At 40.1% G+C, this 11,087-nt stretch overlaps 1 protein-coding gene across 2 annotated transcripts; it reads left to right on the forward strand.

Moving 5' to 3' along the window:
* The first annotated feature begins 166 nt into the window (after nucleotides 1-166).
* On the forward strand, nucleotides 167-11,087 carry GPR19 (G protein-coupled receptor 19). 2 transcript variants are annotated; one of them, XM_042469409.1, is made up of 3 exons: nucleotides 167-253; nucleotides 958-1,135; nucleotides 9,752-11,087. In XM_042469409.1, exon 3 carries the CDS (start codon nucleotides 9,774-9,776, stop codon nucleotides 11,004-11,006), a length of 1,233 nt encoding a protein of 410 aa, XP_042325343.1. In that variant the 5' UTR covers nucleotides 167-253; nucleotides 958-1,135; nucleotides 9,752-9,773; the 3' UTR covers nucleotides 11,007-11,087. The 2 variants fall into 2 exon arrangements, with proteins under 2 accessions (XP_042325343.1, XP_042325342.1); XM_042469408.1 differs by having other exon boundaries at nucleotides 176-336.

Raw genomic sequence — 11,087 nt, forward strand, 5'->3', positions numbered from 1 at the left:
TTCTTCTTCTTCTTCTTCTTCTTCTTCTTCTTCTTCTTCTTCTTCTTCTTCCATCTCTATCATCATACATTTGCTCTCTTTGCCACCCCCCTTGCCTTAATTGTCAGGGGGCCCATGGTGACTGTTGCCGAAGGAAATAATCCCCTTCAACAATCATAGAGCACCATGGCAACTGGGACGTCAGCATGAGCCAGCTGCAGGTTTACATCCTAATTTCTGCCTTTCCTTGGGATCCAATTCCGAAGCATTTGAGGTAAGCAGGCAGTGCATGTATCCTGGAAAATGAAAACCTTGGACAAAAACAAGGGCAGATTCTTCAATGCAGTGGCTGCAAAGGTAGGATGTGTGTGAATGATGTTCCTTTGCATTTTCAAGAAAGCATGCTATACAAATGGTGCTTTCTGTGCCACCTTTTTCTCTTTCGTTTTGATGCCAGCTCTTCCTTGGGGGAAGGGTGAGAGGCAGAAACACAGGCACAGAGCCTAATGAAATTATTGATTCTCCAGTGTGGCAATTTGCAGAACATAATTTTTTACCTCACCTGCCCTCCAAAAACCTTGTTGCTGTCCATGGTTCTGCATATCTTTTTTAAAAAGAGACTTCTAAAGGGGATTTTGTGAAAGTGTGGCTATTGATTTGTTTAGAAGATGGATTCTATTGAAATGAGATAGTCTTCCTGTAGGTGCCAGTGACTGGATATAACAACTGATTCAAACAGAGGGTTCTAAAGAAAACATTTCTGGGGGGAGCTCTTTCTAGTGCTTAGCAAACTGGCAGTCGAAGTTGTGGTTTTAACCCTGTTTAAATATAAAGGAAGAGCTTGTTCTTGCTATTATGTGGAAGCAAGGAGCCACATGATCCATCTCTCATTTGCCATGTGATCAGTTCCAGGGAGCTAAAAGGTGATGGGTGCTGACAGTGAGACCTGAACAAAACATTAGTCTTTTCTCTTTCCAGGCAAACAAGACAATACAATGTATCATCCTTCTAAATTTAAATTGGATTAATGTCCAAATGAAGAAGACTTTATAGAAACTATGAACATGCTTTTGATCTCCAGTATGACAAATGCTCTTTTGGCTGGAATTCCTAATCGAAAACAACTCACCTCATTCTGGATTATGCTTTAAAGCAGGTATAACTACTTCTCTCTTCCTCTTAATTGCAAATGGTCTTGTTAAAGGAGAACTATGTTATCCTACAGAACCAAAAGATTTAACTTTAAATTGATTTCCATTTTCTTTGAGCATTGCTAGGCTGCTTTTTAAATAATCCATCGTCAGGAATGTGAAAGAAAAATCAGTGAAATATTTATTCTGTTTAAACAGAAATTGGTCCACAGCCTTCCAACAAGAAAGGCAGGCTTCTCCTGCTAAGTATGAGCAATAGAGCCCCTAATACATATATGCATGTGCATGCTTGTGCATACACACATACACACCAGAGAAACAGGGAACAGTTTGGGGGAGCTGCAATGGACAGGGAAAGTACTCCCTAAAATATAGTTTTGGGAGATTGAGGAATTACCAATCCTTCATCCGATTGGACCTGTCAAAATCTAGGGAGCCCCCCTGACTGGAACAGTGCAAGTAAAGGAGGACAAGCTGTCCTCTTAAACCAGAGCGAAGATTTGGAGAAAGAGAAATAAGATAAAGAGATTCTCTGGCCAACATCCTGGATTCTGGGGGTCTGAAAGAGTGGTTTCAGTTTAGTAGGGGACCTTCAGAAGGAGGCAGGCAGCTTGAGCTCTTGGTTCCAATAGAACCTGCCCCAGAATTGTTTGGCCTGAACTTGGAATTCTTTTTAAAGCATTCTCATGCAAGGAAAGATGAGGATGACATCAGAATTTCTTTAAAATTAGCTTACTTACTAATTAGCTTACTTGCTGTTCACCGCTATGATCTTTGGAATAGCGGTATATAAATAAAACAAATTATTAATTAATTAATTAAAATAAAGGGGCTTCTTCAAACAAGGGTTGTTGACCTGGACTTCCAGAAGCACCTTAACATTAGACAAAACAATGGCTCAGGCAAGCTTCCACTCAAGAAAGACATTTCAGAAGTGTTGTCAGTCACTCTTACTCCAAAGGTAACATTTTCTATCAGTGTCATTTCTTGTCTATAATGCATTGTTCGCCAAATTCAGGGCTACATGGAGACAGAGGGAGATAGAACTTTGTTGGGTATGTGGGGGCGATATTCAGTATTTCAATTGTTTGATCATGAAACAAGCAAACAATGTTGGTAGATAATGGAATTCAGCAGAGATGCTGACTACAAGGTTTGACCAATCAACCCTTGCTGTCCTAGGCCAGAGACTTGAAAGTGGTTCAATTTTTTAGCATATACAGTACATGTACATCTGGCAGGGGTGTTGTATAGATATGGCTATCTGATAGTGGGACTGGTACATCTGATCAGAAGTTTCCCATATCTGTCAGAGCTTACAACCAGGAATTTGTATTTCCAGCAGTCACTTTTCTCTCCTAGCTCTAAAAGCCAAAAGAAAATAAGTGAAGGCCCTGTTTTGTCAGCTCAGATTGCAAGGCCATGACAGTTTCTGACAGTGTCAGTGGTGATCTGCAGAAAATGGAGAGAGAAACTTCATATGTTAGGGGGAAGATGGGTAGAAACAGTGGCTTTAGGAAGACAGTTGTTGTTGTAAAATGTTGGTCTAGACAGACTTTGATCTGATCCTGAAAAGCAATTGCTATGTTCATAAAAACATGCCTTTTAGAAACCCATGACTCATACCTTTGCGCAGTTCTCTGGAGAGTTGTTATTGCTGACATGTGCCTTTAAGTGTTAACTCTAATAAATAGCAATCCTATTCTAGGGTTTTCTTAGCAAGATGGATGCAGAGGAGGTTTGCCATTGCTTTCCCTAAGGTTGAAAGAATGTGACTTGCTCAAGTTTACCCAGTGAGATTCCATGGCTGAGAGGGAGTTGAACCCTGGTCTCCTACAGTCCTAGCCCAACATTCAGACCACTGCACCACACTGGTTCACTTTTCTCAAGAAAGGTTCTTTTAGAACTGGAATTAAACCAAAAACCTATCCAATGCAGCTTCAAATCTGGCATGAAACATTGAACTAATTTCCAGAAAGAAAAGAAATAAAATAGGTTGGTTAATTTAGATCTCATCCAATTCAGATTCCTTTATGCTCTTAGTTATATCATTAGAAACCCAACAAGGTCTAAATTCTCTCCCGGTGCTCCTATCCTCTCACCTAGCCTGACCATACATCCATATTCCATGAAATTGTCCAGAAAGGATTTCCAAGGTGACAGTTGTATGTTGGCCAAGCTTGGTTTTTTTTTAAGTTTAGCCATGTAATACTGTAGTTTAGATATAACAAGGTAAATGGTTAACGTGTTCAGAGAAGCTTCCCAGGCATTGCATAATTGTCACTTGCTATTTGATGTTCTTTTGTTGCCTGTTTTATTGAATCATTTCCTGTATTGCTATGTATTTTATATGTATTATCCTACTATTTCTTAGATTGTACACCATAGGCAGGTTTACTCTTTTATATTTATTGTTTTATGTACAGTGCTGTGCAAATCTACAGCGCTATATAAATAATAATAATAATAATAATAATGAGATCCCAGCTCCATCAGGCATTCCCTGAAAGAAAAGCCCACCCCTCCATCCACCATCATCTAGAGAGGGAGAAGGGTAAGCCTGGAGCAGGGATGTAGCCGGGGAGGGGTCCGGACCCCCCTTCCATTAGAAAAATGAATGGTGTGTGCTGCTGCGCCGCCGCACCCAAGCCCCATTATAATGGTGGCACTTAGTCTGGATCCCCCCTTCCTAAAATCCTAGCTACGTCCCTGCCTGGAGGGAGTGAAATGGCAGGCCCAATGCCATCGGGCCTATCCTTAAGAAACAGAGCCCTCCCTCCAGTCCATCTCCCTTGGAAAGTTGAACTCCAGGACCTGATCCCCTTCTCCACAACCATTCCCTTCTCCTTTTGTGTCGTGTCTTCTTAGATTGTAAGCCTGAGGGCAGGGAACCGTCTAATTAAAAGATTGTATGTACAGTGCTGTGTAAATTTACAGCACTATATAAATAAAGCTTAATAATAATAATAATAATAATAATAATAATAATAATTTTCATATTTTTGCATATCTCCATATCTCTATTTTTCCTCTTTTGCCAGTATAAATTACATCAGTATAAAATCAGAAAGAAGAGGGACAGAATTTAGGGTTTTTCAGTCCTTGTGAATGTACCCAATTTTAGATAAATAGACAACTATCTAGATCCAATTACTAGTCCCCACTACAGTAGACAAGTTGAATCAATGAGATGTACACTGGTGTTGATTAACCATTGAGTAGTTGGTTCAGTGGGCTCACTCTGTCTAGGATACACAATTGGATTTGTGTCTTACTATTTTGTTTTGGTTGTATTTTCAACAGCAATATTGAACTTACCAATATAAAAGCAGATATAAAGAGAATCAAGTCATAACAAGTTGCTATCCAATAATGCCATAGGCCCATTTACACTAACACTTGCTGTTTATAGTGCTGTGATTCCACTTGAACTGCCATGATTCCACCCTGTGGAATCTTGGGGTTTTGTAGTTTGGTCAGAGACACCTGAGTGCTCTGCCTAAGAATACTAAATTGCCTTCCCCAGTCCCAGGATTCAAGAGGACAGAATCATGGCAGTTAAATTGGAATAATAGCACTATAATTCAGTAGTGTGAATGAACCCCTGGTGCTCTTTTGACCTTATAAACTTATTGTTGCTTTTTGAATCCCTAATGATGCATTCATTTCATATTTAACTGTGATGTAGTTATTTTGGCAACCCATTTTTAATCTTTTATTTTCCATTACCCAAGCATAACAGTTTCACAGAAATAGTTTTTTGTGGGTTTTTCGGACTATGTGGCCATGTTCTAGAAGAGTTTATTCCTGACATTTCACCTGCATATATGGCTGGCATCTTCAGAGAAGATGCCAGCCACAGATACAGGTGAAAGAAACATCAGGAATAAACTGTTCCAGAACATGGCCATATAGCCCAAAAAAACCACCAAAAAGATTGGATGCCAGCCATGAAAGCCTTCGAGTTTCACAGAAAGCTACTTTATACATCAAATTAAGTTCTACAATTTAACACATTTGTTTTACAATATATTTGGTACAGGCTAGTTGCCATTTTTCAGTTGACTGTCTTTAAGCTTCTAAAAATCTTTGGAATGAATGTTACCAAAATGGCATGTCCAGAGGCAGGGCACCTATGATACTGAACAAATTTGGGGAAAGCTTCTGCCTTCATATCCTATTTATTCTGACTTCATATCTTGCCTTCATATCCTGCTTGGGATTGCACTTTATGTATTACCCCAGTGTCTTTTGATGAAAGCTGATTTTAAAATCCTCTTGCAGATTAAATTAATTTTTTGAGGGAGAGGGGGTATTGTTTTGTTTTGTTTTGTTTTGTTTTCAATCTCTTTTTACCTGAATTGGAGATGCACTCTAAAACCAAGGCAAAAACCAAAATGTCTGATGCTAACTTCTCAACTATACATTCTTTCTTTTGGAGCTACACTCTTTAATTTTGATGAACTTTTGCGGACAGGCTAACATTAGGAACTCTTAAGGAAGAAGGAAATAAAGATATTTTATATTGCCTGCATGAAGGTTTTGTCTAATTTCATTTTCTTTTTCTACCTACCATAACATAGGCATGGGATATGAAATACAGCATTATTAATGTGATACAGCTAACCTTAGCAAAACGATGTATTTAAAAGGTGTATGCTCTGTGGCCAACAACACTAAATTCCAGTGACAATGTTGATGTGGTTCAGATTGCTCAATATTCCTTTGGAAATAATTAATGTCATACCTATAAAACGAGACAATTTTTGCCAAATACACATGTTTGAGTCAGCACATAATATATTCAGCTTAGACTACAACAGAGCTAGAAAATCTATGGCCTGGTACATACCGCCAATAAGTGGCGTACCAGGGCTGATTCTAGGGTTAGGGACCACGTGTGGCAACCACACGGTCCCTAACCCTAGAACATAATGGTGGTGTAACAATGGTGGCGCCCTGTGTACATGAGCGCCGTCATTGTTACATAAGCGCTGTGTGGCATCTGCATGTTGCCGCATGGCGTTTACATAATGAGTGCCCCTGCAGCTTTAAAGAACCTGCAAAAAGCAGGTTCTTTTAAAGCCGGAGGGAAGCTGTGCAATTTGGCGGCTGTGGCTTCCCTCTGGAGGAAAAACAGGCACCGGCAGGCCGCCGTTTTTCGACAGTCTGTACTGCTGACCTTATGTCTCTTATTATGATACTTAATGCATACACAAACTACTGTATTCTCTGTTAAATATAGATTATTGATATCTATACAGCACAGTCATATGCATATCTGCTAAGAAGTAAACCCAATTAAGTTCACTGGGATTCACTCCAAGGGAGGTTAGTATGGGATTGCAGCCTTAGAGTGCATATATATAGAATCTCTATATGTTTCATCAAAAAAGGGACATGGGAGTAAACCAAGGAATTAAAAGTAGATACACAGTCCATTCTAGATCCACATTGTCATGATTTTTTTTCTGCTGTATGATTTTTAACCAATGTGGTGAAGTAGTTTGAGTGTTAGATGTCCTTGTCCGGTCCTTTTCTCAAACTTATCATATGATAATGCAAAGATTATCAGATGACATTGAGCTTATCCGGTCATTGTCCCATCATTGAACCGCAATTGACTGCGATCGCACGAAATACTTTCATATGACGTTGTGCTTATCTTATCATTGTCCCATTATTGAAGTGGAATTGCCCTGTCATTTTGTATTAATGGGAGTTCACGTTAATACAATTCAACTTCAATGACGGGACAAAGCGCAAAATCTCTGAAATGCTTTTGGCTGATCAGGATAAGGACAAGAGAGCGGTCTGCTTCACTCCCAACCCAGTCCAATCCCTGTGATATAATCTCCTATGACTTTGGAGATCGGGGTTCAACTGTCTCCTTGGTCTGGAAACCCACTGAGCAAATCATACATTCTCAGCCCCAGAAAACCCGGTGATAGGGTCAATTTAGGGTCACTATAAGTCAGAAACTATTTGAAAGTGCACAACAACAACAACATACCTTTGCCTGATGAAGAAACCAGTGCAGCTTCGGAAGCTTGCAACATGTATTTTGTGCATTTTGGTTGTTCCAATAAAGGTATTGCTGTTTTGTGGATTTGGGATGTTATTGTACTTTGCTAACACAGCTACCTCAGGTTATATATACTAGGCATGGGTAGGAATTCCTTATGTGTTTTGTTCTGGGTATATATGCTCCGAGGTACAGTACAGCTTGAAAAATTATTTTTAAAAGGGATGATTGTTTAATGACTTCTTGAAGCCATTCATGACTTGGCAGGAAGAGGATGCTATACCAATATTCTACATCTACTCAGTTACAGATGGCTACATCATGTTGCTACATTAATTTTTCTTAAAAGGAATTTCCTAAATTCAGAGATTTCAGTGACCCCTTAATATATTATGGGCCTCTTTGTGACATTGGTGCCCTTCATCCACAAGCTTTAACCAGATTGTTGTTGGATGCCTAAATAAAATCAGTGTTGGCACTAGTTAGGCCTCCAAGGGGAGGGCATTCCACAGTTGAGGTGTCACAGCTGAGAAAGCCCTCTTTCTCATCCTCAACCAGTGGCCTCACTGGTGGGATACACAGAAGGGCCCCTTCAGATGACCCTACTCCTAATGCAGGCACATATAGGGAGAAGTGCTCTTTCAGGTAGTGAGGTCCCAAGCTGTTTAGGGCCTTAAGTGTCATCACAAGCATCTTGGATTCAGACTGGAAACCTGTACAATTCTATTTAAGTTTTGTGTTATATAATGTCTATATGGCTTTCCAGTCAGCAATCAAGCTGCTGTGTTTTGGACTATCTGCAGCTTAAGTCATCTTCAAGAACAGCCTCATACAGAGTGTATTATGTACAACAGCATAATCAGGAGGTTATTCATGCATATGTTTCAGAGCCCTTTATAGTAACTCTTTGCAGACATGCCCATAACCAGACATATCTAGCACACCAAAAGACTACTAATACCAATGTTCCCTTGGCATGTGGAAAACCTTATAAGAGATTAGGCCATATTTCACCTGATCCTAGGAATGGTCTCATGTCAAAGGTATGAAAGGAAGTGTAGGTCACTCTGGGAACCTTCCAGTGATCCATCTGCCCTTGTCACATCGACTATTATGAGGCCTCCAGCAATCCCAGCCCACCCTATCTTGGATTCAGTTGAGATATTTTATTTGAAACATATTTCTATCAATATATATGGAGCCCTGGTAGCACAGTGGTTAAATGCCAATACTGCAGCCACTCACTCACAAGCCACAAGGTTGTGAGTTCAGTCCCATCCAGGGGCTCCAAGATTGACTCAGCCTGGCATCCTTCCAAGGTCACTAAATGCATACCCAGCTTGTTGGGGGCAATTAGCTTACACAGTGTAAACTGCTTAGGGAGTGCTTAAGTGTACTGATAAGTGGTATAGAAATGTACTTACTATTGCTATTGCTATATTCACTTTCATTGGCATCAATTCTGCAAGGCTCAGTTACGTAAAAGTATTCTCAGCTAAAGATGCCAAGGACTGGAGCTGTGACTGCAAAGTTTGTCAACCTGCAGTCCCTCAATAAAATGCTCTCCAAGAAAACCTCACAAAGGCAGCTCATAGAGGAGCACTATAACCATGACCATCACTGTCTAATACTACTAGCATTACCACAGTCCATGAGTGAGGAGATGGGTGGGAACACCTTAGAGTCTATGAAACTCCATGGACAGAAAGAGATGGCATGGGTATTGTTAGGAAATAGGAACAACATTTCTGTCTCTTTATTTTGTTGTGTATCAGTGTTTAAGGTGAAACCAGTCTTTTCAAGTTCCTCAAAATTGTCCTTTGTAAATTTACTGTCAAATAGTCTCCAGAGCGTTTCTGAATAGTTGGGAATTTTTTTGCTAGGGAACCAATCTATTCAATGCCTTATACACCCTTCATCCTATGAAAAGAATTGCCCCATGTATACCACTCTCCTTTGCTGACAGACTACTGAGTAAAAAGAGAATGGTGGGACAAAATCTCCACACATGGTACATTGCTTGGAAGGCAGTGGAGACAATATGGTCTGAGCGCAAAAACTGGATATTTGTCATCATCCTACAGTGCTTATCTTCAGTATTTGATGTCTGAAAGTATAGATAGTCTGTTAGTGGTATCTAGTTTTCATTTGTTTTAATATACAGTATATGTATTATTCTATATGAGAGCCAACATGGTGTAGTGGTTTGAGCGTTGGACAATTACTCAGGAGACCAGGGTTCAAATCCCCACTCAGCCATGGAAAGCCACTGGGTAGCCTTGAACAAGACTACTCTCAGCCCCAGAAGAAGGTAAAGGCAAACTCCCTCTAAACAAGTATTGCCAAGGAAATCCCATGATAGGGTTGCCATACATCGGACACTTTGAGACACCCAGCAACAATATCACAATATTTCAGGGTAGAGTACAAATATAATCAATTTTAAAATAGTTTGAAACAATTTAAATTTAAGGCTATAAGAACTGAAGCAACATACTTTTATATCACCAAGGGGTTGATGCAGTCTGTGTCTTTGTCCCTAAGAGTGATTTTTGTTTTCAATTTCACTAATTGTTGGCCTTCTCTCTTCATGCAGCCCTTTAAAGCAACGACTGAACATGCTGCTTGCTCATGACATGGATGACAGTGCTGCTCCTTTTCTTACTCCAACATCTGGGCTGCTTCCACAGAGCCACCAGGCAGAAACATCTAAACTTATGCCAAACAATGCAATGAGGGAAACTGCACTTGAGAAAAACACAACAGCCTCACGGTATGAGTTGATGCCAGGAGAAATCATAGCAGCCGGCCTGCTTCTGGGAGCTTTATGGTTATTCTCTGTCTTTGGAAACTCTCTCGTTTGCCTGGTAATCCACAGGAGCAGAAGAACTCAGTCTACAACCAATTACTTTGTGGTCTCCATGGCCTGTGCAGATTTACTCATTAGTATAGGAAGTATGCCATTTGTGCTTCTTCAGTTAGCTTCTGATGGGTGGATGCTCGGGAGCACGATGTGCAAATTAGTAAGATATTTTCAGTATCTCACACCTGGTGTACAGATGTACGTATTGCTCTCCATCTGTGTGGATAGATTCTATACTATTGTCTACCCACTGAGTTTCAAAGTATCTCGGGAGAAAGCCAAGAAAATGATTGCAGCATCTTGGATCTTTAATGCTGCACTGGTATCTCCTGCTTTCTTTTTCTTTGGGTCAGGCTGGGACAATCACTGCAGCTTTTTCCCACCACATTCTTGGGATGGGGCTATTTATAGCATTATCCATTTATTACTGGCTTTTTTTATTCCATCTGTTCTCATCATTCTCTTTTACCAAAAGGTAATCAAATATATTTGGAGGATAGGCACAGATGGTAGAACAGTCCGGAGGACAATGAACATTGTTCCAAGGACAAAGGTGAAAACCATCAAGATGTTTCTCATGTTAAATTTGTTTTTCCTGCTCTCATGGCTTCCGTTTTATGTGGTTCAACTTTGGCATCCATCTGAGACAGACTACCGAAAAGGTTCCCTGGTTTTTATGTCAGTAACATGGATATCCTTTAGTTCTGCAGCCTCAAAGCCTAGCTTGTACTCTGTGTATAATGCCAATTTCAGGAGAGGGATGAAGGAGACCTTCTGCATGTCCTCCATGAAATGCTACCGAAGCAATGCATATACCATCACTACAAGTTCAAAGATAGCCAAAAAAAATTATGTTGGGATCTCAGAAATACCTGTGCCAGCCAAAACTGTTTCCAAAGGCACCATATATGATTCATTTGACAGAGAAGCAAAAGAGAAGAAGTTGGCCTGGCCCATTAATCCAAACCCATCAAATACATTTGTCTAATTCTAGAAAAATATTTTTCTCAGTCAGATCAAAGGATCCAACTCTCTGAATGGTTTTGATTTATGTGGAAGGGGGTTTCCA

This window comes from Sceloporus undulatus, chromosome 5 (genome assembly GCF_019175285.1).
Source record: "Sceloporus undulatus isolate JIND9_A2432 ecotype Alabama chromosome 5, SceUnd_v1.1, whole genome shotgun sequence".
NCBI classification, from domain to species: Eukaryota; Metazoa; Chordata; class Lepidosauria; order Squamata; family Phrynosomatidae; genus Sceloporus; species Sceloporus undulatus.